Consider the following 27500-nt stretch of genomic DNA (forward strand, 5'->3'; position numbering starts at 1 on the left):
CAAAAAATTAGCTGTGTAAAATGCTAGTTAACAGTGGTAGTCTGTAGTCTAGTGTTAGTTGACTAGTTTTGTTTACTCATGGCAACAGTTGATAAGCCTTCTCCTCTGAACGGTTACATGACACGCCCACTCCGTTTCACAGGAAAAAACGACTATTTTCTGGTTAAAGTTCTATTTTCTGACCCATTGCTCAGCGAGACACCCACACATACTTCTTTATACAGCTTCATAGGAAGCATGAATAGCTCAAAATAGACCTGTTGACATTTGTTAGTGTGGTTGATAGGCATCATTGCACAAGCAGCTGTGTGTGTGTGCGCGCGTGTGTGTGTGTGTGTGTGTGTGTGTCCACTGTGAATCATTGTATGCCATCGTTGTCCCACAGGAAAGCCAGCTTAGCCCTGATCAGAAAAATGGTGCACTACAGCTCCGAAGCGCTGCTTAAGGAGGTGTGTGACTCGGACGCCGGACACAACTTGCCCACTGTGCTGGTGGAGATCACGGCCACCGTCTTGGATCAAGAGGTCAGTATCAGCTTTGACCTGTCCTCGAAAACTCTGGCCTCTGACACCGATTCCCACACAGATCCAATGTGGTTGTTACTGCATCAAGTCCAGACCTGCGTTTGGAACATCGACTTATTTACTGCATAGTGAAATATAGTTCTCTTTTTGAACTGTGAGTGAGTGGATGATCCTAATGCAGGCCTTGTTCTTTCATTATTTTGTATTTATTTATTTATTTATTTATTTATTCAAGCAGATTTTGAAGTATGTCTCTCTCACACTCTCCTTCCCTCCCTCCACCCTCATCACCTTACACCCACACAGGATGACGATGATGGGCACCTATTGGCGCTGCAGATCATCAGAGATCTCGTCGACAAAGGAGGGGATGTGTTCCTTGACCAGCTTGCACGGCTGGGCGTCATCAACAAGGTGTCCACTCTGGCCGGCCCTACCTCTGATGACGAGAACGAGGAGGAGTCCAAACCTGAGAAGGTAGGCGAGGCAACAGAGCCGTGCATATGGAAGGCTTGACTTAAGTGTCAATCGTTTTCCTTTGTTTCACTCTCCTCAGATAAGTTTAAAAGGTCTTCCTTAAGCATATTGTCTAGCACATAGACCTCTGAAGGTTCTACAAAAAGGACCCAAAAGCTGCCTTCTTTGCCCATATAAGCAAATCTGGGTACCATCTTTGCCAAGACAAGGTGATTCGGATCTCCTTATATAGGCAAAAATGGCAGCTTTGGGTCCTTGCAGGCGAACTTCAGAGGTCTATTGGCAAGTCCTCCAGTGTGCTGTACATTCCATTACGGCCTGTGGCAGATAGGCCTGCCATGTTTGGGTTAGATGATGGCTCATCAATGGAGTCATCATTTTGCTACCCTTTGAAGTAAACCCCTCTGTTTAACTCACCTCAACTGTGTATCTGACAGTAGCATCAGGTTTCCATAAAACTATGAATTTTGTCTTTGTGTCTAAGTGCTCATCGCTCTCCTTTCTGCTCAAGGAGGATGAGCCACAGGAAGATGCCAAAGAGATCCAGCAGGGCAAGCCGTACCACTGGCGCGACTGGTCCATCATCCGCGGCCGCGACTGCCTCTACATCTGGAGCGACGCCGCAGCGCTCGAGCTCTCCAACGGCAGCAACGGCTGGTTCCGCTTCATCCTGGACGGCAAGCTGGCCACCATGTACTCCAGCGGCAGCCCCGAGGGGGGTTCCGACAGCTCAGGTAGACAGACGAGACAGACGAGACAGACGAGACAGACGAGACAGACCACTGCTGTCGGGTGGAAACCTTGTATGTCCAAATCCACTAGTTTTCAGGAAATTGAAAGGAAAACGTGCATTGTGAAAATATTTCAACATTGCGTCGTCAAAAAAAAAAAAAAAAAAAAAATATGGAGTTACAAGGTTCCCACCCGACAGCAGCGATATGCATAAATGTACATGGACACGTGCATTCACACAGAAACTCACGTGTCACTTGGTGATGGACACAAGAAATTACTGTCCCCAGTTAGGCCCTGGTTGGAACAGAAGAATCATTAATGACTAGACCGCCATCCACTGACTTTTGTTCAGAAGCACACAATGATAACAGTTATAACTTAGGTTTAGTGGTGTCATTTGTACAACTTTCTTATAAGATTTCCCTTTTTATCTAAATCTCCTGTGTTACTTGTGTAGATGTTAGTTCTGCTGTGGGTTAGAATGTGCTGAGGATGGTAGTGTCCAGTGTCTGTAACGAGGTGTTTGAACTCTCTTCGGTGTTTGTGCTGTGACCCTCAGAGAGCCGTAGTGAGTTCCTGGAGAAGCTCCAGCGTGCCCGCAGCCAGGTGAAGCCTGTGACGGCCAGCCAGCCCATTCTCTCGGCCGTGGGCCCCACCAAGCTCACGGTGGGCAACTGGTCACTGACCTGCCTGAAGGAGGGCGAGATCGCCATCCACAACTCGGATGGGCAGCAGGCCACCATCCTCAAGGAGGACCTGCCCGGCTTCGTGTTCGAGTCCAACCGCGGCACCAAACACTCTTTCACCGCAGAGACCTCCTTGGGTAAGTCTGAAGGTACATCAATGTCTTTGTTAGTGTGTGTGTTAATCAGAATTGTCTTTTATTGGCCAAGTATGTTGAGAGACACATACACACACACACACACACAGAGTATTTGGCTCTGTTCCTTGTATGTCCCTCTAGTAGTACAGTGTTGGTTTGATTTCTCATTCCCAATCTGGTGTGTGTGTGTGGGTGGGTGGGGTATCTGCAGGTTCTGAATTTGTGACTGGCTGGACAGGGAAGCGTGGCAGGAAGTTGAAGTCTAAGCTGGAGAAGACCAAGCAGAAGGTGAAGACCATGGCCAGAGACCTGTACGACGACCACTTCAAGGCGGTGGAGAGCATGCCCAGAGGGGTAGTGGTCACCCTGAGGAACATCGCCACCCAGCTGGAGTCGGCCTGGGAGCTACACACACACAGACAGGTAAGGAACACGCATACTAACGCAATACAGGAGTGAGGAATACACAAGTCCTCATGCACACAGATAATTGTGGAACATAGATATACAGACCACAAACGCTTAAGTTGAACACACACACACACACTCACACACACACACAGACTGGTGAATAGTATATGCACACGCGCACACACACACAGACTGGTGAATAGTATATGCACACGCGCACACACACACTGGTGAATAGTATATGCACACGCGCACACACACACACACAGACTGGTGAATAGTATATGCACACATCCACCGCTAAGACGCTGAGATGTCAGGAATAAGCATAAAAATGGATCGGTGAGGAACAGTCATAAAAAAAAGACTGCAGAGAGACTCATTTGTTGTCTCTTCACCTGTGAGCCTCCCACACACTTGAGCTAAAACGTCGGATCTATATTAGTTTGGGGAGCACTGCACTCCAGTGCAGTTTCTGCCTGCTCATGTTTTTGCTCTTCTTCTCTCTGCCCACCCCTTGCGGCCTGCAGTGCATCGAGGGAGAGAACACGTGGCGGGATCTGATGAAGACGGCGCTGGAGAACCTGATCGTGGTCCTGAAGGATGAGAACACCATCTCCCCCTACGAGATGTGCAGCAGCGGCCTTGTGCAGGCCCTCCTTACTGTCCTTAATAATGTACGTTTCGTGTGTGTGTGTGTGTGTGTGTGTCACAAGCCAGTGTTTATGTTATGTCATTTGTCCTTGCTGTCGATAATAGATATAGAGTAGAACAAGTAATCATTACAGTCCTCTACATGATTATCGCTGAGCTAATAAGTAATCAGAAGTTTCCCTTGACGCATGCTGATGTATGTGCTCTGTGTGAAGATATGTATATATGTTTGATAAGGCTACAGTGTCATACTGATAGACTCCAATATTGTCCATGTCATAATGGTGATTTGTGACCTGACCTAAGCTGTGACCTTTTATGTAGTTCTGAGATATGATGGTTACTGAACACTACAGTATTGCACCAAACTAATCCTAGTAAAGACATGAATGAAAATATAGGGAGACCATTGGTGAAAGCTATATTTTTTTTCTTCCCCAATTTTTCTTTGCAGAATGTGGAACTTGACATGAAGCATGATTGTAAGCCATTGATGGAGAGGATAAATGTATTTAAGACTGCGTTCAGTGAAAATGAGGATCATGAAAGGTCAGTCACTCGAGATGATAATGTTGAGACCAACTATAAAAGCATCATTCGGTATAAACGGATTTTAGCACCGCTGTTCTTCAAATGCAGTCTCTACCTCAGCAGCCGACCCGCAATTGCCTTAATCCGGAAGCTGATCGCAGTTCTGGAGTCCATAGAACGGCTACCTCTGCACCTGTATGACACGCCGGGCTCCACCTATAACTTACAGGTTAGCTTCTGCTCCAGTCAGCCTATCTCACTGAATGTCTGGAGTCTTCTATTAGTTTGATGAAGGCCTACTGGGTAAAGCACTTGAAGAAAGGTTGTCTTGTGTAAATCTATACTAAATATGAATTTTGTGTGTGTGTCAGATCTTGACCCGGCGGCTGCGTTTCCGTCTGGAGCGGGCCCCAGGGGAGACGGCCTTGATCGACCGCACCGGCCGCATGCTGAAAATGGAGCCACTGGCCACCGTGGAGTCCCTGGAGCAGTATCTGCTCAAGATGGTCAGATCATCTATCCATCTCTCTCTATCTCACTTTCTTTCTCTCTCTCTCTCTCTCTCTTACTCTCTCGCTCTCTCTCTGCACTGATTTATTGATATCTGTCTGTTTCAGTACTTTTCCAATTTTTTAACAAGTGTCACAGTGAGCAGTTTTCTCACTCCAGCTTCCATATTCTTTCTGTTATTCCTTCTGCCTTTGGCTGTAGTTCTCCATCATCCTTACATGCTTTGACATCACGGTGCAGGACCCTTTGGTCAGATAGAACTGTTTTATTTAAAGCCTCGATCTCTCTTTGTTGTCCTGCTCTCTTAACTCTGTTATATGTTTCTGCTCAGGTGGCGAAGCAGTGGTACGACTTTGACCGTTCCTCCTTCATCTTTGTGCGGAAGCTGCGCGAAGGCCAGAACTTCACCTTCAGACACCAGCATGATTTTGACGAGAACGGCATCGTCTACTGGATCGGCACTAATGCCAAGTAAGGCTCACCCAATATACTACAGTTGTTAACACCACTCACAGTCTTATTCTGAGATCAGAATTCTGTGTAAAAAGCTAACCTGGAATTAAATGAATTGGGCAATATGCCACCAAAGGCTTTTTAAATCTGATCACCTTTGAGTTGTAATGAGTTATATGTGTTTTAGCAATCAGTCATTACTGATTTTGTAGCATGAATGCTGAAGTATGAAACCATGAAGCTTTAATTCAGTCAATCTTCTCTGGAAGAAAAAACACAGATCAGTTGTCTTTCGTGAGTAATGGTTTTGATCTGCTGTGTTTCCACAGGACGGCCTATGAGTGGGTGAACCCTGCTGCGTACGGCCTGGTGGTGGTGACCTCGTCGGAGGGCCGGAACCTTCCGTACGGGCGGCTGGAAGACATCCTGAGCCGCGACAGCTCTGCGCTGAACTGCCACACCAACGATGACAAGAACGCCTGGTTCGCCGTGGACCTGGGCCTGTGGGTCATCCCCTCGGCCTACACGCTCAGACATGCCCGCGGCTATGGCCGCTCCGCTCTGCGCAACTGGATGTTCCAGGTGTCCAAAGACGGACAGAACTGGACAACACTCTACACACACGTGGATGACTGCAGCCTCAACGAGCCTGGGTAGGATTGCTTAACACCGTGTTTTTCTTTCTTTCGTTTCTCTTCTCTCTTGCTTAATAATCATTTCAATAGCTAGAATTTGAGGGCAAATTATTAATCACGTGTCATGAAATCGTTTCTAAAGCTGACAGACGGTAGGTTACAATGCTTGAGCTATGGACTCAGCGATAGCTTCCTGACATTAGAATTGTGCATCAAAATACAGCCGTGTTTTGAAGGCAGGGGGTATTCGTGATAAACAAGCTTGTTACATAGTCGTATGAGTGCTTTTATGGATTTGGGTTCATCACAAAGACTAGTAGATTAAAAAGACTCAAACACAGCCTAGACTGCAGCAGATGCTGCCTGCCCTGTCTGACCTGAACTGGGCTCCTCCCCCCCCCCACCCCCCATGCAGCTCCACGGCCACCTGGCCCCTGGACCCGTCTAAGGAGGAGAAGCAGGGCTGGAGGCACATCCGCATCAAGCAGATGGGCAAGAACGCCAGCGGCCAGACCCACTACCTCTCCCTGTCTGGCCTCGAGCTCTACGGCACCGTCAGCGGCGTCTGTGAGGACCAGTTAGGTAAGGACCTCTGGTGCACCTACGCTACTCACACCGCTGGTCTGTTGGTGCTGGCACGCTTCTGCACTTGGGATTTGAAGTTATTTGAAATCTGAATTTTGACAGTGTTATTGTTTATGCATATATGTTTCTCAGTTTATGTTCCTGTCAGAGTTCAACCCACTGTTAAAATGTGTGGCATATGTACATACTGTGTGTGTGTGTGTGTGTGATTTTATTAGATGATAATTGATACACTTTATTCAACCCCCGAAGTGAAATTACAGAATTTCCATCACGTTGCCTAAATGTGTGTACTGTTCTTAGGTAAAGCTGTGAAGGAGGCAGAGGCCAACCTGCGCAGGCAGCGTCGTCTCTTCCGCTCGCAGGTCATGAAGTATATCGTGCCCGGGGCACGCGTGGTGCGCGGCATCGACTGGAAGTGGCGTGATCAGGATGGGAATCCCCCAGGAGAGGGCACTGTAACGGGCGAAGCACACAATGGTGAGCAGCGGTCTTGTGTGTGTTTGTGTTTGTGTGTGTGTGTGTGTCAGAGAGAGAGTGTGTGTGGAGCTGACTGCTCATAATGTTGTAGGTAGAGTGCATTAATCTCACTTACCAAATCAGCTAGGTTTGAGTGTACTAGATGTGTGGTGTATAGACTGTTTGTATGTGTGTTTTGTTTTTGTTTTTTTAAATGGGGTGGGTGGGATTCTCCAACTTGGTAGTTGGAGTGGGAGGGACAGTCACACCACCATTCTCTGTATAGAGGAGAAACAATGTAGCAGGCCACTTTGAAAAGGTTTAACATGAGTCTGAAAACACATTCGGCTAAATGGAGTCTCTGGTACACAAAGACAAAAACAAATTGTGAACATCAAGTGCATTTATGTGTTTGGCGGAGCCTTCACTCAATCCTAGGAGAGATGGTCAGTAACTCCTGGAAGCCTCTGGTCATGTTGTTTCCTCCAACCTCTGCTAGAATTTGGCTTTAGTGTCCTCACCAGTGGACCTTCTGGGGATTGGATACCAAAAAAGGGTTCAAATGAAGAGGCTAGTTAAGAGTTCACTGCAGTGGATGAGTTACATGCTGTATTTCAGAAGTGAGGGGGCATCTCTTCTTCTCTTCTACAGCATTATGTAGACAGAAGGAAAGCTTCAATCTGGCCCTGTTCTCTAATTCTCCCAAAGCTGCCTATCAGATTACTAATCGCTTGCCTATTGTCCTGTCTGAGGGCCTTGTTGGATAAAATACCCTCTACATTCAAAAGCTGCCATACAATAACCACAGACTAGGATTATACACCCTAAATACTGAGACTGGTGAAACAATTAATCATCAATATAGCAATGAGACATCTCTCATACACTTTGAACCACCTCTAATACAATTTGAAGCACTTACAAATCAAGAAGACTGTTAGCATTATCATTGACTCTGTATATGTAAGGTCTATGTAAAACAGGGGTTACCTCAAAAGGGTTTTCACATATGGAAATATGAAAGAACTGGTGGGATTGGGATGGGCCAGCCAACAGACTGTTGCTCCCTCACTCGCTGTAGTTGTTAAGAAAGGTACATGAATCCAGCACCCGGTGTACTCTGTGACGGCATCTTGTGCTTCTTCTGTATCGCTGTCCTCCTCCTGTGCACTTTGGGCTTGCTGGGTGTGGGAAGGGTTCGGACTGCGGCGCCCCCTACCGGCTGAAATCCCACATCGCCTCTGTCTTTCATTTGAGGACAATTAACTCATTTGAACCTATTTCTATTTCTATATACACACACAACTTTCAATTTGTCACTTCCATACTTTTATTTCTGTTATTAGTTTTCTATTTTGAGGTGCAACCCTCCCCCCTCTCCCACTGTCTAACAGGTAACTTTGTTTTTGTCATACTTGTGTCCAAAGCGTTTCTCTCTCTGTTTCAATCTTTTGGGCAGCCATAGTTTTCAATGTGTAAACAAACAAACAAAGCAATATCAATAAGAACATCTTTAAAAGCAACTGTCTCCATCAATCAGCTAAGTGCATGTTGATGTCACAATTTGCAAGCACTGAATGGACTCCACTGCAAGTGTATTTTTACATTTGGACTCAAAATTCCTTTCAGTTCCTTTTTCTCAAGTGGCTTTTAGCTTGGCATTTTTGCAAATTTCTTATCCTTGGCTTTCGTTTTTTTTGTTTTGTCATTTTATTTGTGTAACTCATGTCTCTTCCCTCGTCACTCCACCTGGACCAGGCAATGTGCAGTTTGGCCAATCTAACGGTCATGAGCGTATAAAACTTAGACGTATATAAGGTATACAAGTCAGACAAAACCATTTCGTCATTTTGAAATGGCATTTAAATATCAAACTTTAGTCTATACTCCGCTCATATCGTGCAGGTGGAAATGTGCTGTTCGATTACTGACGTCCTGGTCCAGAGTTGAGTGCTGAGCTGCTATCTTTATGACTTCTGCTGCTTGTATGTATGTGTGTGTGTATGTGTGTGTGTTTTTTTTTTGTTTGTTTTTTTTTTTTGTTTTTTTTTTCTCTCTCTCTTGCTCTGTCTTTTGCCGGCTCTCACAGATTCATATCCCTTTCCAGGCTGGATTGATGTCACCTGGGATGCCGGTGGCTCAAACTCGTACCGTATGGGGGCGGAAGGGAAGTTTGACCTCAAGCTTGCTCCAGGTTACGACCCTGAGTCTGCGCCGTCACCCAAACCTGTCTCATCCACTGTTTCAGGCACGCCGCCGTCCTGGAGCAGCCTGGTGAAAAATAACTGTCCGGACAAGGGCGGCTCGAGCCCGGCGGCGGCGGGGGCGGGGGCCAGCTCGTCCAGCCGGAAGGGCAGTAGCAGCTCGGTGTGTAGCGTGGCCAGCAGCAGCGACGTCAGCCTCAGCTCCGCGCGCGTGGAGCCGAGGAGGGCCGAGAGCCTGCTGGAGGCCGGTGTGGTTGGGGGTGGCGTGCTCGGGGCGGTGGCCGGACCGGGAGGAGGAGGAGGAGGAGGAGGCGGCGGAGGAGGAGGAGCTGGGGGTCCAGGGGCTGAGGGCCAGGAGCCGGTGGTGGTGCTGTCATCATCCCCCGCCACCACGGCGACCAGCGACGCGGGCTCAGCGTCCAGCAGCGGAACGCTGACGGGCGAGGGCGTGGGCGCCGAGAGCGAACGGAAGACGCCCACCGGCGAGCGGCAAGCAGCAGCAGCGGCGGCAGCAGCAGCCGCGGCGGCCGACAACGCGGCCATCTCCATGGGCCTGGTGAGCGTCAGCTCGCCCGACGTCAGCTCCGTGTCGGAGTCGTCCAGCAAGGACGCGCCGTCTCAGCGGCCTTTGTGCTCAGCGGCCAGCGCCCGGCTGTCGGTCAGCTCGCTGCTGGCGGCCGGCGCGCCCATGAGCTCCAGCGCCAGCGTGCCCAACCTGTCATCACGGGAGGCCAGCCTCATGGAGTCGTTTGTGCGCCGCGCGCCCAACATGTCGCGCACCAACGCCACCAACAACATGAACTTGAGCCGCAGCAGCAGCGACAACAACACCAACACACTGGGCAGGACTGTCATGAGCACAGCCAGTGAGTCCACACACCACCGCCAGTCATAATGCATCAGCTCTGATGTTAATGAGTTTCACACACATTTTTCAAGACACGCACACACACACACACACACACACACACACTACATTCATACAACATGTATGTTGATGGTCAGACATTTTCTTTGTGTGTGTATCCTGTATCCGTTTTGGGACGGCACCGTTTACTTGAGTTGACTAGTATACTAGTATAGACATTATACTAGCCGATCTATTCATGTCCACGTCAGGCATGACCGTATAGTCATCACAGAAGTTGGAAGATCTCTGCCAGGACAAATCAATCTTGGCTAACTGCTCTGCTGTTTTCGCCTTTATTGTAAAACTTTACAGCCTTGATTTATAACTAGTGACATATGTTGAGGAGAAATCATGCTTACTAAAAGATCACCATTCATTTTAGTGTCATTACATGATATTAATTCAATCCTACCTTAGCCTATGTTGGTGGAAGTTTACAGAATTTTCTCAGTAACTGTGTTTTTCTTTGACCAGTAATGAAATCATCACTGATTATTATATGGAGGCTCAATTTAAAATCAGTTTTCTGTTTGTGATTGTGTGCATTAATGCAGTTTTTCTATAATGCTAAAGCTGATGTGCCCCAAGGGTGTTGCGTTTGTTGCTGTGTGCTACAGTAATTGTCATGGTTGTGTGAATCATAATAGAAAGCAGCTGTAGATTGTGAAAACAGAATGGATCACATCTAACTCTGGTTGGCTTTGCAACAAACAAATGACCATGCATCTGAATCCCCCATAACAAGCAATGCCGTTCCCTCACACTTACCCTCCATTGTTGTGTTTGGACTTAAACCCTAATGGACCACTTGGTTGAGTTTCATCCCAGATCATGAGTAGGTAGTGGACTTTCAGTGGCTGCTTTGGGTGTGGTTGGGTCCAGACTAACGGCTCCCTCTTGGCTTTGTTTGTTTGTTTGCAGCTTCTCCGCTCATGGGAGCACAGAGCTTTCCTAACCTCACCACCACCGGCACCACCTCCACCGTCACCATGTCCACCTCCATAGTAACCAGCAGCAATAACGTAGCCACGGCAACCACAGGTTTGTCGGTGGGCCAGTTGCTCAGTAACACGCTGACGACCAGCCTTACCTCCACCTCTAGCGAGAGCGACACGGGTCAGGAGGCTGAGTTCTCCCTCTATGGTAGGCCATGTGATATTCATATTCACACACACACACACACACACACACAAATATGTGTGTGTTTTCTCCTCCCTGCATTGCTCTTACTCATCTTCTACCACCCCGTACTTGGTTGATAACCCCTCACCCTGCCATGCCCTCCGTGTGTATTGTTTATTGTCTTTGTTGTTTACAGATATCACATTAGTAAGTACCCTCCCCTTTGAATTCAGTCCAGTCATGGAGAGTGAGCGAGATTTTTTGTGCGTGTGTGTGGGAAATATGAGTACAGATCATATTGCCATTGGCATCGGACGTCTCCTCTTCTATATGAAATGCATTATGACCGTTTGTATGGGCTGGTGGTGTCTGTGATGATGATGTGTGACTGCTCTGTCCACACAGACTTCCTGGACAGCTGTCGGGCCAACACGCTGCTTGCAGAGCTGGACGACGAAGAGGATCTCCCCGAGCCCGACGACGACGATGACGAGAACGAGGATGACAATCAGGAGGACCAGGAGTATGAAGAGGTTCTGGTGCGCATCATATCTCTCTTAGTTGCTGTCTCCCCAGTGCAGAGCTGTTAAGCCCAGCTCTCTTGTGTGTAGAGAAACTGGAGTAGTGATGGATGACTTCTGTCTAGTGCATTGACCAGCTGTGTCTTGTGTGTTTGTATTTTTATACAAGTTTTCATTTTGGTAACATTTTGGATTAGCATTTAAAATAACATGTGGGAGACATGTAGAAATAGGATTTAAATATAGTTGACTATCCATATGTTTTGAGGTGCAAATTGATGTTCATGTCTAGTGCAATTCCTTACGTGTGTGTTTGTATGGGTGAACAGGAAGAGGAGGAGTATGAAACCAAAGGCGGCAGGCGTAGGACGTGGGATGATGACTTTGTGCTGAAGCGTCAGTTTTCAGCTCTAGTGCCCGCCTTCGACCCGCGACCTGGCCGTACCAACGTCCAGCAGACCACTGACCTGGAGATCCCTCCACCAGGTGGGGCACAAAAGCAGACTCACCAACACGTACACAGACAAATGCAGTTTTCCCCATGCCTATACGCTGCATGTCCTTGTCCACTGAATGTTCCCTGTACACATACACTACCGTTCAAACATGTCCTTGTTTTCATCATAGATCTTGTAAATTAGAAATTGCTGATCTTTAATGCAATATCTACATAACTATACAGGTGCCCAAAGGCACATTCTGTTTACCGGTACTAATCTGATATCATTTTAAAAGGTTAACATTGGAGAACCCTTTTGCAATTATGTAAGCACATAATGTAATCTGAAAACTGCTGCCCTGATTAAAAAAAACAATGCAACTGATCTCAGCTGGTATTCTGTCTATAATGGAGTGGAATGGAAATTTCTAAGTGACCCCAAACTTTTGACCAGCAGTGTACATCCATGATGAATCATGTTCTTAGTGCAGTCTTCCTGTTCCTTCTCTGTAAATAACTAGTGATCTAAAGGCACATAACCTCTGGAAAAAGAACCAAACTATTTGTAATTAAATCGTGTGACTGTTCAGCTTTGTCCTCAAACCATGCATGGTGGATAATTGTGTTGTTTGTTTGCGGGTGTGTTGGTGTGGCCCCAGGTACCCCACGCTCTGAGGTGCAGGAGGAGGTGGAGTGTGCCCCCTCTCCGCGTCTCGCCCTCATCCTGAAGGTGGCCGGACTGGGCAGCACGCGGGAAGTCGAGCTACCTCTGTCCAACTACAAGTCCACCATCTTCTACTACGTCCAGAAGCTGCTGCAGCTCTCCTGCGGCGGCAGCATCAAGTCCGACAAGCTGCGGCGCATCTGGGAACCCACCTACACGTAAGGCACCCTGCCTCTTGTGCTCCTCAGGGGCCTGTCAGATCTTTACATGTAATCTATAGATGGATATTTACTTTCACGTCCCTGTGGGAAATTTGACTGGGCCAACAACATATGGGCCAACAATCGTAGAACGTATAATAAAGTGCACACAAACCTGAAAGATGTAAACAAAACAGAGCACACATGAAAATGAGCTTGATTCAGTGCGATTAAGGAAACCGAGTTGCGCTACATGATTCTCTGATGTGTATTTCAGGATAATGTACAGAGAAATGAAGGACTCCGACAAGGAGAAGGAGAAAGGAAAGCCGGTAAGCCCCTGTCCACTCGGCCCCTCCCCCCTCCCCCTCTCTCCCACTCACCCAGGCCATTCAGTGTTGACTGTAAAATTGTATGTGGCTGCTTCTAAAAAAAAAAGTGTGTAAATGGTGCTTTTCAGTAGTCTGTCCGAAACTCACAACCCCTAACATGAGGAAGTCTTTGACAACAACAACAACAACAAAGACGTGCCTTAGGGCCTGATGGTACTTTTGGTGTAACTGCATGGGCCTCTTAACTTCAACAACTACAACTTCAACAAAAAAAGATTCAAACACAAAAAGTTAGTCACTGTAATGCATGTGTGTTGCGTGAGACTTTACAATCAGGAAAGACCAACATTTGGTTCTTCCTGTTGTAGGGTTGCTGGTCTATAGAGCATGTGGAACAGTACCTTGGCACTGATGAGTTACCAAAGAATGACTTGATAACCTACATGCAGAAGAATGCAGACTCCTCTTTCCTGCGCCACTGGAAATTAACCGGAACTAATAAGAGTATTAGGAAAAACAGAAATTGTTCTCAGCTCATAGCTGCATACAAGGTATAGCGACGGCGTCAGATGTGATTATTATTATTATTATTATTATTATTATTATTATTATTATTATTATTTACATCTATTATTTACCCTTCCCTCATTTTTTTTATACAGTTGTATTTTCCCTTCTTGCTTGACTGTCAGTTGTGTAAGCACGTGTCAGACAGTTGTTGCTGTTCACTCAAAGAAATCCTGATCAGTAAACTTCATTTTAACTTCAGTTTCTTTATGTATAATTTCAATTTTTTTTAAATGATTGATTTCTGCCATGCTATCATACAGTAATCAGAGTAACTAAACAAGGAGCAGTGACTGAAAGAGTGTCTGTGCTTGTACATGTTTGTGTGCCTCTACTTGCTCATGTGTGAATGTGTGCTTCATGGTTAGCAAGTTGATAGTTGACGGGGTTTGGCGGGTGGATGGGTCGACCGCTGGGTCGGTCGGCTTCTCTAACGGCCAGTGCTCTGTGCTTGCGTTGGGCAGGACCTGTGCGACCGCGGCTGCCGGCTACTGGGCTGGGCGGCGGCCCTGGGCTCCCTGCAGAGCTGCGAGATCCTGAACGTGGCGCGTGAGCCCCCGCAGGCCAAGGCCGGCACCTCGCAGAGCGCCTGCGGCGTGGAGGACGTGCTGCAGCTGCTGCGCATCCTCTACATCATCGGCGGAGACCTGGGACGCAGCCTGCTAGAAGGTACACACACACATACACACATACGCACGCACACACACACATACATGCACGCACGCACACACACACATACATGCACGCACGCACACACGCACATACATGCACGCACGCACACACACACATACATGCACGCACGCACACACGCACATACATGCACGCACGCACGCACGCACACACACACACACACACACACGCACGCACGCACACACACACACGTAGCTTCAGTCTCAGTAATTCACCTGACATTTTACATGCTCACTCACATATTCCTTCTCTATAATTATTGAGCAATTTGGTTCTAGGGTTAGAGATGTTAGTAGTCAGTTAGTCAGTTAGATGTTAATAGTAAGTAGTCTGAGTAGTCAGTAGCCTTGATTTGAAGCCAGTAGCCTTGAAGCCAGTAGCCTTGAAGTGTCGCAGCAAAAATAATTTGAAGGTGATGTCAGACAGAAGAGAATTCTTTTGAATTCTGTTCAGAAAAGTCTTGGCCACAGCCACACTTCCCATTGTTTCCCATACATTGAGTAATCTGTGCTCAAAATTAAAACCGGCAGCCACACATCAATGTTCTATGTTGTACTATTTAAATTAAGGATAAGATCAAATCCTTTCATTGAGCTGCGCTTTTTACACATGCAGCCTTTCCTTGCCCCGCCCCACTGTCTCTCGTAACGAACCCGCTGCGGCGCTGCCCCTCTTCTGCATGTGCATTTAACAAAACATTAAAGATTGTTGAAAGATTGTTGTTGCCACATAGAAGCATTGCATAGAAGACGGCGGGCTAAATTGCTATTAAAATCGCTTAGCATCGTGCTACCGCCACAGATTGAATCCAATTCTGTGAGAAACACTGCTTCCTCTAGCAAAGTGATGATTGGGTTGGGGGTCTTGTGTTCTCTGTGTTCTATAGTGATGATTGGGTTGGGCGTCTTGTGTTCTCTGTGTTCTGCTGCTAATCTAAAACCACTTTTCCTTCCATAGATTTTGAAGATCTTCAGTTCAATGCTTCGCCTGAAGAATTCACCAGCAAAAAAGTTACTACTAAGATCCTACAGCAGATAGAGGTACGGTGGCCTGCCCTGGGCCTGTGAGGCTTATGGGATCAGCCCATTTTGTGCATAGCATCCACTCACTGTTAGCATTTTTCCACCGACAGAGAACCGCAGCATTTCGACCAAACAAAAAGTGGTTCGGAACGTGGCACTTTGGTTCGGAGCTTGAACCAGAAAATAGTTGTTTTTTCCTGTGAACCGAAGTGCCCGTGTCATTCTACCGTTCAGAGGGGAGAAGGCTAAAAGCATGAGTTTTCGTCCATATCAACTGTTGCCATGAGTGAACAAAACTAGAACTACACTGCACACATTAACCACTAGCATTTTACATAGCTAATTTATGCCATTTTTATGGCACAACTGTCACGTTTATAATTAACTCTTGTTTATGCATGCACCACCCTCTGTTGGTGACGCATCCTTGGTTCAGTTCGAAACTGGTGGAAATGCGGGCTAGTTCACTAGATAGCACCAAGGTTCAAACAATTGTAAACCAAACTGGTTCAAGAACGCATTCTCTGTTGGTCGAAAAACGCCAAGACTTTTAATGGCATTTTGATGATCCAACGATGACTTTCTAAATAAGAGTTTCTGCTCTCTCTCTCTGTGTGTGTGTGTGTGTGTGTGTGTGTGTGTGTGTGTGTGTGTGTGTGTGTGTGTGTGTGTGTGTGTGTGTGTGTGTGTGTGTGTGTGTGTGTGTGTGTGTGTGTGTGTGTGTGTGTGTGTGTGTGTGTGTGTGTGTGTGTGTGTGTGTGTGTGTGTGTGTGTGTGTGTGTGTGTGTGTGTGTGTGTGTGTGTGTGTGTGTGTTCGTTCTCAAGGAGCCACTGGCACTTGCGAGTGGTGCCCTACCTGACTGGTGTGAGCAGTTAACCAGCAAGTGTCCTTTCCTCATCCCTTTCGAGACCCGGCAACTGTACTTTACTTGCACAGCATTTGGAGCCTCAAGGTGAGCATCAGCAGATCTTAAATCAGTGCTGACTTTTCTCTTATTCTCCACGAACATTCTGATGAGTGTATTTTAGTGATTTACCATTGTGTGCAAACGCTACATGATGTTTGGGTTTAACTGTGTGTGTTTGTGTGTGTGTCCATCCACCCCTCTAGGGCGATAGTGTGGCTTCAGAATCGGCGGGAGGCCACCATGGAGCGAACGCGGCCGTCCACAACGGTGCGAAGGGACGACCCTGGCGAGTTCCGCGTGGGCCGTCTAAAACATGAGCGTGTGAAAGTGCCCCGCGGCGACAGCATGATGGAATGGGCCGAGAGCGTCATGCAGATCCACGCCGACAGAAAGTCTGTCTTAGAGGTGAGGAGAGTGAAGGTCATCAACCAGTCTAGAAGTAGAGGTTTTGTTTGTTTATTTCTTTGCTATGACAGAATGCACTTCATAGCGCCTCATGGTTTTTTTTTTTTCTTTTTTTCAAAATGCCAAGTGCAGTAATTGTGCATTATGACACTCGTCTAATTTGGTGATGACTTGGAATAAATGCTGTCTTGGTATCGTAGTATTGACGGCTTCATACAAAGTGTGTGTCCAATCACCCTCATGGTGTGGGTAATAGTGGTGTTTGTAGCCTGATCACATGGTCCCGTTCCTCCTCCCAGGTGGAGTTCCAGGGCGAGGAGGGCACAGGGCTGGGGCCCACTCTGGAGTTCTACGCCCTCGTGGCGGCCGAGTTCCAGCGCACCTCTTTGGGCATCTGGCTCTGTGACGACGACTTCCCCGACGACGAGTCGCGCCAGGCAAGTACCACCGCCGCCCGCCACGGAGCTGCGGCTCCACCAGGCATGCTCTGCTAATTACAGGCACCAAAGTGGGGGACGGGTTAGGGTGAGCTTTACGAGACCACACCATGGAGCAGGCTTGTTTACAAGGGTTTACTTTTAAAATAAATGTCCCTACAAGCTGTTGCACTCCTTCTGTAGTGTTCCTTCATTGCATACATATAGTTGTTGCACGGTGGTGTTGCAGAAGAATCTTGGTATGCCTGGACCAATATGCTAAATGCATGCTCAAATCTTCATTCAAGAGTAATAGAGATTCCTTGTTTTTTAAATGACATCTTGCGTATTTAAATGACATCTTGGGTGAGTATTAAATTAATCGACAGCTATTTTGGTAAGTTGAATATCCTTGGTGTGTGGACTAAACAAGGCATTTGAGGACACATTCTTGGGCTTTGCGAAACATTTTTTTCACCATTTTCTAGCATTTTATTGAATAAACAAGAATTCAAAAAATTAATCGACCGATGAGTTGACAATGAAAATGATCATCAGCCCTAGCTTTGTTATTAGGAAGAGAAGTTAAAAATGACTGGCCCTCTTTCTCCAGGTGGATCTGGGCGGCGGTCTGAAGCCCCCCGGTTACTACGTGCAGCGTTCGTGTGGCCTCTTCCCGGCGCCCTTCCCGCAGGACAGCGACGAGCTGGAGCGCATCAGCAAGCTCTTCCTCTTCCTGGGCATCTTTCTGGCCAAGTGCATCCAGGACAACCGGCTGGTGGACCTGCCCATCTCGCAGCCCTTCTTCAAGCTCCTGTGCATGGGCGACATCAAGAGCAACGTGAGCAAGCTGCTGTACCAGTCCCGCGGCGGCAGCGGCGGCGGCCTCAGCACCAGCACCACCACCACCACCATGGACTCCACGCTCAGCGAGCGCCACTTCCTCTCGGACTTCCAGTCCACGGAGACGTCCACGGAGGAGGGCCCCGACTGCTACTCGGTGGGCAGCTTCGACGAGGACTCCAAGTGCGAGTTCATCCTGGAGCCGCCCAAGCCCAAGCCGCCGGCGTGGTACCACGGCCTGCTGACGTGGGAGGACTTTGAGCTGGTCAACCCGCACCGGGCGCGCTTCCTGCGCGAGGTCAAGGACCTGGCCGTCAAGCGTAGGCAGATCCTCACCAGCAAGACGCTCAACGAGGACGAGAAGAACACGCGGCTGCAGGACCTCATGCTCAAGAACCCCATGGGCTCCGGGCCACCACTCAGCGTGGAGGACTTGGGGTAAACACACACACACACACACACACAGAGACACATGCAGACAGTCAATATGTATGTATGTCAGTACCCTTAATATATTATAGGTAGTCTTATCCCAAGGCCCATTCATGGGTGCTTCTGTCAGTATTATTATAACCAGCGGCTACGGCCTTGCCTTGAAAACCAAAAGATAACAATTTTATCATCAAAATTCTATAGCTGATGTTTTTAGTAAGGTCCCACCTTTGAAGGTTTTAGAATATCTTATTAGCATAGATTTTAAAAAACATATTTCTATACAAGTTTCTATAACACACAGTGCTCTGGGCATTAAATAGCCTTAGTTGCGGAAATGGCCTTAAATTAAACAAACAAACCAGCTGCTACGTTACACTTCAGCCCACGCCGGGAGGTGAGGGAGAGCCATACGAAAGATTTCCTCATTGTTTGGCCTGATGTTTCTTAACAGGTTGAATTTCCAGTTCTGTCCGTCGTCCAAAGTACATGGCTTCGCGGCTGTGGACCTCAAGCCCAACGGAGAGGATGAGGTATGTGGGCAAACAAGACCTTGCATTGGAGTGTGTTTACCTCACGCAGCTAGCATATTGTTGAACAGGCTCACTGCAAAGTCCACCCACATGTGTCTGTGTGGTGAAGGTTCCCTAGTAAATCACTATGAAATTCACATTTAGCAAGGCATGCACTAAGCTTATAAAACTGCTCACCTCTTAATTAGCAGTGATTTCAGAGAACTTGACAGTGGTGGACCTTGTGTAATTTATAGTGTGTTAATCTTGTTTTGGTGTTAATACTGTGATTTTGTATCTCCTAGATGGTGACCATGGAGAATGCAGAGGAGTATGTAGAACTGATGTTTGACTTTGGCATGCACACAGGCATTCAGAAGCAGATGGAGGCATTTAGAGGTAATTGCATCATGTGTGATGCCAAAGCTTTAGAAATGTGACGTTGCTTTATTTTCACTTGGTTGTGATCATGACAATGCAATCTCTCCCTCCTCCCCCAACCCTCAGAGGGCTTTAACAGGGTCTTCCCCATGGAGAAGCTGAGCTCTTTCAGTCATAAGGAGGTGCAGATGATCCTGTGTGGAAACCAGTCTCCATCCTGGACGGCCGACGACGTGGTGAACTACACTGAACCCAAACTAGGTTACACGCGTGACAGGTACGGGTTGGGCAAGTGCCCTTTATGAAGTTCATACACTAAGACTGTTTTGGAAACATTAGGCATGTTAAATGTTAGCGACAGCTGCCTAACTGTATGGTCAGATAATGGTTTGAGAGAACGGTAATATGACTGCTTAGTTAGTTATGATTTGCCCCAATGATGGGTTAATGTTATGAGCATGATTTACACGTGGAAGCACATGGCAATCTTGTGAAGTTCACATTAGGTTGAGGCTTTCGCACCAAAAAAGAGTCTAGTCTTTGACTGCAGTGTGTTTGAATGTCAGAGTTTATGTGAGACAGCAGCCCTTAAAAGTCAGCTATAGCCTCAGGCTGGAGTTAAGTGTTGACTGTGCCCTCCCTCCCTTCCTCCATCCACAGCCCAGGCTTCATGCGCTTTGTGCGGGTCCTGTGCGGGATGTCCTCGGACGAGAGGAAGGCCTTCCTGCAGTTCACCACCGGCTGCTCCACGCTCCCCCCTGGCGGCCTCGCCAACCTTCACCCACGCCTCACTATTGTCCGCAAGGTATGGAGAGGCCTCCAGGTCACTTGCCATTTAAGAGAGATGCGTAGATCACATGTTTGGTGTTATGATGCCTGTTTGGGCCAGAATTGTAACGGTAAAGATGGTATGGTTTTTGACTCAAGGCTTTATTTAAATGTTTTGTGCACTAGAGGCGGGAGAAAAAATACATTTTGTATAACAGTATTTCAAGCACAATATTGCTATTTATTAATTTAGTATTATTATTTATTAGACATTGCTTCCGAAGTCCACAAGATGGCGCACAACAGCTTTATACTCGTGTCACAGCTGAAATTGGAAAAGAAATCGGGGTCGAGAACATGCCAAGATAGCTTCAGCGATTTCCATTATATGTGCTGTAATATAAGGGAGAAATAAATCACCAAGTTTTGCAGAATCGAATCTGCATCGTAAAATAATTTAATCCGTAAACAATAGTATTGAATCGGACACCGTCAGGGTATTGTACTGTCGCCTCTAACAGTTATGTACCCATAAGGCAAATTAACCTTGTTGAGTGTCTTAGTCACCCATAAGACAAGTAACCCAAGCTTCTTCCTTAATGATATTTGTGTGTCTGGTAGTTGTTGTGGACGGTTCTGTTTGGCAGCCTGCTCACACTTATGTTCTTGGTTTCAGGTGGACGCCACTGATGCCAGCTACCCCTCCGTTAACACGTGTGTGCACTACCTGAAATTGCCAGAGTACTCCTCTGAAGACATCATGAGGGAACGCCTCCTGGCCGCCACCATGGAAAAGGGCTTCCACCTCAACTGAGCATGCTCGGCCCTGGCCCCGCCCCCCCTCCAGCCCTCCCAGATCCCGCCCCTGTTTAACACATGACTGACTGACTCCCCTTGCTGGTGAAGCCTGTTGTGTTTTGTCGCAGTAAACCAAGAAAAAAAAAAAAAAGAAAAGGAAAAAAACGAAAAAGCTCCGCTCTCTGATATTTACCGCTCTCCCACCAAGCCCCGTTTCCCCTCCTCCCTTCCTCGTTGTCCCAGGTGAAGAATAAAAAGAAGAAGAAAAAATATAACACGTCAAGGAAAACAGCTCCATGTTTGACTCTACTAGCTACTGATACAGAAGGGGCATGCCCCCTATCAAAGACACATACATATTACACACACTCTCTCATCACAAACACTCTCTTGCACTCACACCCACAAGCTGTTCCTATTGGCACAGGGCTGCCAAAGGGCTTGAGTGACAGGTGGCCTCTGCTCCGCCCTCTGCTGCTGTGTTGGTTCATTCTCTGGCTGTGAGCATCCGTGTAAAGTTCAACATAGTTTTATTTTTCTGCCCTCAAGGTTTTTCTTTTTCCCCTCCTCTCTTTCCCCGCCGCGACTGTTCGGACAGCATTACTTTTCACCGCTCTTTCTCCCACAGAGCTCAGTTGGGTCTGTTTGACTGGGTGGGTGGGTGGGTGGGGGGGAAACCAGTAAGGCACCTGCTTCTGTAGAGCTAATAACTAGCGTGTTTGGGCATTCCCCCACCCCCAACCGCCTCCCTCCATTAACAAGTTTTAAGTTTTACTAGTGCCTGCATTGTTTGAACTGTTAGGATTTTTTTTCTTTCTTTTCTCTTTTGTTTTACTTACTCTTACGGCATACAATCATGCACACGCTTAATCCCCTCCCCTTCCGTATTTGTTTTGCTTTTGTTACAGTGCGAGTATGTTTTGATTGTTCGTTGCCCAGCTACAAGGATCAAAGTCCCTGAGTGCATTTGTGTAATTTTACAATAAAGCTATAGAGACAAAAAACACTGGTTCTGTGTGCAAGGCACATTTAAGACAAAAAAAGCAAGCTATGCTTTCCCTTGTATTTTCTTTGTATATTATAAACATTTATTTAACTCAAGTTGCAGTTTGAAGTAAACAAATATTTTCAAATGTGTATGCTCCGAAAAAAAATCATTAAAAAATGTTTGCAAAGTATGCAGTGTCATGGTTTTCCTTCCGTCTTGTGATCTACTTAGCAGCTGTGCTGGCATGTTGTACACCTTTTTGAAATCAGATGAGAAAGTGAAAACACAGCATTATCAAAAGCACAAAGACAACAAGCTTGGCTGCATGCAAGTCCTCTTGGGTGTGAGTCCATGTCTAGTGCAGCACCACTCCTGTCAGAGAATGCATGGAATGGAGGGATGGTCTCCCCCTGTCACCAAGGGAAAGGCTTTTGCGCTCAGCTCTCCACCATCTTGTCCAGAACAAGCAGGGGTGCCAGGATTCTGCTCTTGTTGGTCTCCACCACATGCCCGTTGAGAATCATCTCGTCCAGGATGATGTGCACTTTATCCAAGTTAAACATGATCTGGGCCAAGGGTAAAGGAAAAACCCTTCAAATTGGATTGATCCGTGTCAGCAGGAGGATATTCCAAGTACGTGGTTTAGTGACTCATCTGGAGGAATCATAAGTAGTAAATCTAAAATATTGGCCTCTTATTAGTAGGTTTACCACTTACATTTCACTTAACCTGGTTTGTCACTAAACCACATACTTGGAATACCCCACAGGTGTGTGCTGTAAGCACTAGAAAGCCAGCACAGGATGGTACACAGTAGTGAGAGTTGTACTATTTGGAGTAGACTAAAAACAGCAGGGGAGGGGGTCTTGTAGATTGTGGATAATGAAAGCATACCTTGTGCATGTGGAGTCCTGACAATGTTATGCAATACCTGTGACCGAACACTTTATCCTCATGTATGCAAGACCAGAAGTTATCCCAAAGTTATGTAAATGATCTTCACTTCAGCTGACCTTCTTAGTGCTAAATGTTTTGTTGAGGGTGAGAACATGCAGTCCCTGACGCTTCACAGTTGACGTGTAGTGACGCCTCTACAGGTCACTGTATGTGTGTTTAAGTTAACAGATAACATGACAAATCCCCATGACCCGTTAAAAGGATACATCCAGTTCACTCTGTATGGGAGAAGAAAATATTCAGATTACTTAATACACAATTGACCTTTTTAAATATTTATATAGAAAACTACTAAGTAAAGAAAAAAATAGCTTACAACACGACTGAAGTACTTGTCCAGAACTTCAACAAAGTTGTGCACTAACTCATAAATAGAGAGTTCATTCTGGAAGATGAAAAAATAATATCTTCATTTATAGTCAGGTGTTGATTAATTTTCAATAACACTAAAGGTTCTTAACAAAATACTTCTAATTAGTTTCCACTGGGAAATAAGTTATTTGAAGAACCCAATTCATAGTGAGTATCAAAAATAGATCAAAAATATGTGAAAATGATTTTGATGTGGAATTATATCTACTTCTACACGTACACTTCCACACCATTATTTCTACACACACCTACCAGAGGGAGTGTACCTGGCTGTGTAATCTTAAAGCCCCAGCTAAAACATACAGAGCCACAATCACACCTAGCATAAGTAAGGTGTGGGTGGAACATGAGTGACTATTATTGGATATGTCTGTGGGTGTGAGCATCAATCCCTCACCTCTGTGTCTGTGATGCCCACCACAATAAAAAGGGCTGCATATTGCCGATACACCAGCTTGTAGTCTTTATATTCCACAAAGGAACACTGGAGGGGGAAAAGATACATTCAGTTTGTTTTATGCATATGCACTACTCTAAATTCAGTAGTATCTGTGAGAGGAGAATATCAGACATGCACAAGAGCACCCAACCTCATCTTTTCGTCGGGAGAGGCATCCCTTGACGACATCTGCCTCCAGTGCTGCACGTTTGCTGATGTCAACATTCTCGTAGTACTTGGAAAGGCGAGTCTGTCCCTGCTTGTTGACCATCAGGAAAAACTTGATCATGATGGTCTGATGAGGATAGACTACTGAGAAGAGAGATAAGGAAGCATTATTCAGATAACAACATTATTCAGATATCTCATAGCACAACACACAATACCATTGGTGGCAACAGGAATTATGGGAGTATTTTGGTCCTTATCAAACTCATTACGAATGCCATGTGACGAGGTTTGACAAAAACAAATGTAATTATTTGTATTTAAATTCAATGAAAGCCAAATAATAACACGTTCAATTCACAGCATCATAACAAATTCACAGTGCTGAAACTGTTTTGGAGAACAGAGGCTGTAAAATGCTTCATCATCAGGAAGCCAAAGCACTGCAACAAACTATGGGCACAGCACAACCGTTTCTGCAAATCTTTAACTTTATATGCACCTGAGTCAGCTCACTGCTACACACCCTACAGTGCAGACATTATTGTGACGAAGAACAGCTGTAGACAAAATAAAAAATCCCAAACAAAACATCCATATCAATATTAAATTAATTCGACACTTATATATTGTAATGAATGCAATAAGTAAACAAATGGCAATAAGAGGCCATTGAATCATGGTGCTGCAAATAAACAAAATGTGTGATCTAGGCCTACAAGGATTTTCTTTCACTCATTATAACAGATCACAGAAGAATCCTTCTTGACTGTGCTTAGAACTAAAGTTAAAAATGCTAACTTTTTTTTCTATTAAAGAGCAAAGCTTAGAAAAGACCAATAGCTATGTGCACACACTTATAGGCCAGATGTAAATTCAAGGAGGAGCATTTTTTTCTGCATTAAATATGTTTCTTCGCAATTCACATTTGCCTTCACTAGGACACCGCCACATTTTATGTCACAGTTTGTGCCCAAACCATCTTTGGATTTAACACAGCGCAACGGCACTCGCATGCTCGCCATTCGCCCAGCTGCTGTATTTGGATGACTGACTGAGAGAGGGCTGGGTGAACACGTCCCATCATGCAGTGCGAGCCAATTCTTCCTCACCCCCGCAGTGAGTAAGCGAGGAGACTCTCATCCAAGGATCGCACTAATGGCGGCCGGCAAATCCGTGCGCTGACATCAAATCCATAACAGAGCGCCGCCTCTACAAAGACCCACTGAGACATCTCAGGGAAGGGCGCTAGTAGTCTTGCGCACCAAGAACAGTTTCAGTAGGAGAAGAAGTACTGGGTGAAATTGTCCAGTTACTTCAGCTGAGACTTTCCTATTTAAAAAATGGATGAGCACCCCGGCGGAGGAGGAGTAGGAATGGCCACCCCGAGACAGCAGCAAGCACCGCAGCAGGGGAATAACAACGTTAATCCGCAAATCGGTGGAGGGGGTGGTGCTTTAATGGTCCAACAACAACAAGATGAGATGCCTCGGCCTCAGCAATACACAATCCCGGGGATTTTACACTACATTCAACACGAATGGGCCCGTTTCGAAATGGAAAGGGCTCACTGGGAAGTGGAGAGGGCCGAGCTCCAGGTATCAAATAGCCTACATTTGCTAGCCAACAAGCTAACATTAGCTGGCTGGATTGTTGACACGTTAGCATACTAGCTAACTCACTCACCAAGTTAACAGTATGGATTTGTTGTATTAAGACGACACGTTGGTTAACATTCCTTGCCGTTTGTCTCAGATACTTTGCTTTTAATTATATACTATAGTCTGTGCTAGATGGCTAAACATATGTTTTAGTAGCTTTGCCACCTTCTGAACCACAGATCTCGTTAACTTGGTTCTAGCTAGGTGGCTAAGTTAGCACCTAGCGATAATACACCGTCCTTAGCTAGACGGTTTGTCATCGATGTATTTGAGATGGACAGTGGAATGTTACATGAAATAATCTGGTCTTACCACTGATTTCAATGAAACGCCTTAGTCTTGCTGATTTGATAGGGTCCAGACATTAACATAGTACGTAATTTTCCAAAACAAGAAACCAACTCAAATCTAGCCAACTGACTGTCAACTAATCTCTCATGCAGCCATTTTGGTTTGGTCAACATGGCGTCGGCTTGGCTAGGTCTTCTTAGTCATTATTTAGCTAAGCAATGTAAGTCTGCTATTGAGCCTCATCATCAAAGTGTTGCATCCTCTTTTAGAAAACATTTGCTGACAGATTTATGGTGTCTTTACTGCATTCATCATATGTTCAAATATAGTAATGTTTGGCATTTAACCGATATGAATAACCTTTTGAAGATTGCTAACTAGCCATTTGCTAGGTCAGAATATTACTGAATGGCAAACTACGCTAAGCAGACAGTCATTTTGCTAAAGTGTGTCGGTAATCATCTTCGCCATTCAATTGGCAATAAAGATAAACTTCCACAGCATATTGTTTGTATTGTTATAAACAGGGGTTGCGTGACATACTCACGTCGTTTTGTAGCGCATGAACAATAAAGGTTGGCACAATTATACTGGTGAGGTAGTAAAGTTAGCTAGACAACAATAATTTTATTAGTCTAGATGGGGGGACGTCTGATTGGTAAGACAACCGCAGTAGTCACGTAACAACATTAAGTGTAAATCCTTCGAGTGTGACATCATCAGTACTTTTCATCAACGTTTGTCCTGCATTGTAACGTTACTTTTGCTTGTTACATGCAAAATGAGCTGCGCTTGCACAACGAATTCAAACAAAGGGGAACGCATCAGTTTCATTGACAGGAAATATAGCTGTAACGTTAGCTAAGTTCCTGGACACTGGACACTGCAATCACATCGAAGTGACGAATCCGCACCCCTTTGCGGCGCTCCCAATCGCTTACACATATAGGCCAAAGATAAAAGTGGATGTCTGGGTGGAGCTTGAAACAGCCTCTTTACTCAAGGAGACTAAGATGAATTTGAAAGGCAATAACTGAGATTTGTGGTTGACAGTCTGTTGCATACCGACTGCTATGAATCATATGTCCATGAACGGTGGTATTGCATATAGACTGTTAGGAATGAATTATGAGAAGTACTCATGGAAATCACACCAGGTCCTCAGTGCTTTACTTTTACTGTGTACAAATGCCATGTCTGTGCTAGTTCTTTGTTGTTGTTGTCAAGAAGCAGCAGCAGTTAAGTGTTGGGGATTGAGGGGGGGGGGTCTGAAATTGTAGGTGATGATAGGGCCCAGCCTGCCTCATTGTGTGTCCACACATGCCAAAGTCCATGAGGAAAAGTGGAAGCGTTGGAGTGTTTCGCCATCCCCCTGCTCCAACTTGCACAGTGACACATACCTTCACCATGACTCTCACCTCAATTACGTGCTCCTGTCTCTGGAAAGAGACATCGGAATGCCACTTGTTGACTCGCTTGTTTCATTCACCATGAGAGGCGTAAGCCCTCAAGACATCCGTTCTTGCTGCTTGGAAGTATTTTGTCGTAATGGAGAGACCTGGCCCCTGGAAGACATGGCAATCTCTGATGCAGAGATGCCAGTGCAGTATGATAGATGCTGTTGACCTGTTTTTTAACTATGATGCATCATCTGTGCTCTGGAAAGCAATAATCTGGACATGTTTTATCTGGG

General features: G+C 46.1%; 3 protein-coding genes across 22 annotated transcripts in view; 2 read left to right on the forward strand and 1 right to left on the reverse strand.

Annotated features, from left to right (window-relative positions):
* The window catches only part of hectd1 (HECT domain containing 1), a 37432-nt gene extending 15323 nt beyond the window's left edge, over window positions 1-22109 (forward strand). The window contains exons 11-41 of one of the 17 annotated variants that reach the window (XM_076300806.1): window positions 386-524; window positions 831-1001; window positions 1486-1735; window positions 2296-2571; window positions 2771-2982; window positions 3501-3647; window positions 4079-4173; window positions 4264-4384; window positions 4527-4661; window positions 4997-5136; window positions 5448-5771; window positions 6169-6335; window positions 6642-6818; window positions 8905-9867; window positions 10833-11054; window positions 11439-11572; window positions 11884-12040; window positions 12653-12875; window positions 13135-13189; window positions 13558-13740; window positions 14221-14425; window positions 15404-15486; window positions 16294-16421; window positions 16580-16781; window positions 17081-17218; window positions 17811-18478; window positions 18927-19005; window positions 19290-19383; window positions 19492-19642; window positions 20026-20170; window positions 20810-22109. In XM_076300806.1, coding sequence (XP_076156921.1) covers window positions 386-524; window positions 831-1001; window positions 1486-1735; window positions 2296-2571; window positions 2771-2982; window positions 3501-3647; window positions 4079-4173; window positions 4264-4384; window positions 4527-4661; window positions 4997-5136; window positions 5448-5771; window positions 6169-6335; window positions 6642-6818; window positions 8905-9867; window positions 10833-11054; window positions 11439-11572; window positions 11884-12040; window positions 12653-12875; window positions 13135-13189; window positions 13558-13740; window positions 14221-14425; window positions 15404-15486; window positions 16294-16421; window positions 16580-16781; window positions 17081-17218; window positions 17811-18478; window positions 18927-19005; window positions 19290-19383; window positions 19492-19642; window positions 20026-20170; window positions 20810-20947 — 6322 coding nt within the window. In that variant the 3' untranslated portion in view covers window positions 20948-22109. The remainder of the gene's footprint in view (window positions 1-385; window positions 525-830; window positions 1002-1485; window positions 1736-2295; window positions 2572-2770; window positions 2983-3500; window positions 3648-4078; window positions 4174-4263; window positions 4385-4526; window positions 4662-4996; window positions 5137-5447; window positions 5772-6168; window positions 6336-6641; window positions 6819-8904; window positions 9868-10832; window positions 11055-11438; window positions 11573-11883; window positions 12041-12652; window positions 12876-13134; window positions 13190-13557; window positions 13741-14220; window positions 14426-15403; window positions 15487-16293; window positions 16422-16579; window positions 16782-17080; window positions 17219-17810; window positions 18479-18926; window positions 19006-19289; window positions 19384-19491; window positions 19643-20025; window positions 20171-20809) is intronic. The other 16 variants (XM_076300807.1, XM_076300815.1, XM_076300808.1 and 13 more) reach the window with 16 other exon arrangements.
* On the reverse strand, window positions 21959-25967 carry ap4s1 (adaptor related protein complex 4 subunit sigma 1). 2 transcript variants are annotated; one of them, XM_076300827.1, is made up of 6 exons: window positions 25829-25967; window positions 23839-23999; window positions 23646-23732; window positions 23193-23261; window positions 23083-23094; window positions 21959-22485 (listed from the first exon to the last, which is right to left on the reverse strand). In XM_076300827.1, the coding sequence occupies exons 2-6, from the start codon at window positions 23974-23976 to the stop codon at window positions 22357-22359; spliced, it is 435 nt and encodes a 144-aa protein (XP_076156942.1). In that variant the 5' UTR covers window positions 23977-23999; window positions 25829-25967; the 3' UTR covers window positions 21959-22356. The 2 variants fall into 2 exon arrangements, with proteins under 2 accessions (XP_076156942.1, XP_076156943.1); XM_076300828.1 differs by having other exon boundaries at window positions 22067-22485; window positions 23839-23996.
* The window catches only part of strn3 (striatin, calmodulin binding protein 3), a 19839-nt gene continuing 17263 nt past the window's right edge, over window positions 24925-27500 (forward strand). For 2 of the 3 annotated variants that reach the window (XM_076300824.1, XM_076300825.1), the window contains exon 1: window positions 24925-25453. In XM_076300824.1, the coding sequence (XP_076156939.1) occupies window positions 25199-25453 (255 nt within the window). In that variant the 5' untranslated portion in view covers window positions 24925-25198. The remainder of the gene's footprint in view (window positions 25454-27500) is intronic. The other variant, XM_076300826.1, reaches the window with a different exon arrangement.

Source organism: Alosa pseudoharengus, unplaced genomic scaffold (genome assembly GCF_046254945.1).
Source record: "Alosa pseudoharengus isolate Yale_2024_CS ecotype anadromous, Long Island Sound unplaced genomic scaffold, YU_APseudo_1.1 YU_APseudo_1.1_scf_22, whole genome shotgun sequence".
NCBI lineage: Eukaryota > Metazoa > Chordata > Actinopteri > Clupeiformes > Clupeidae > Alosa > Alosa pseudoharengus.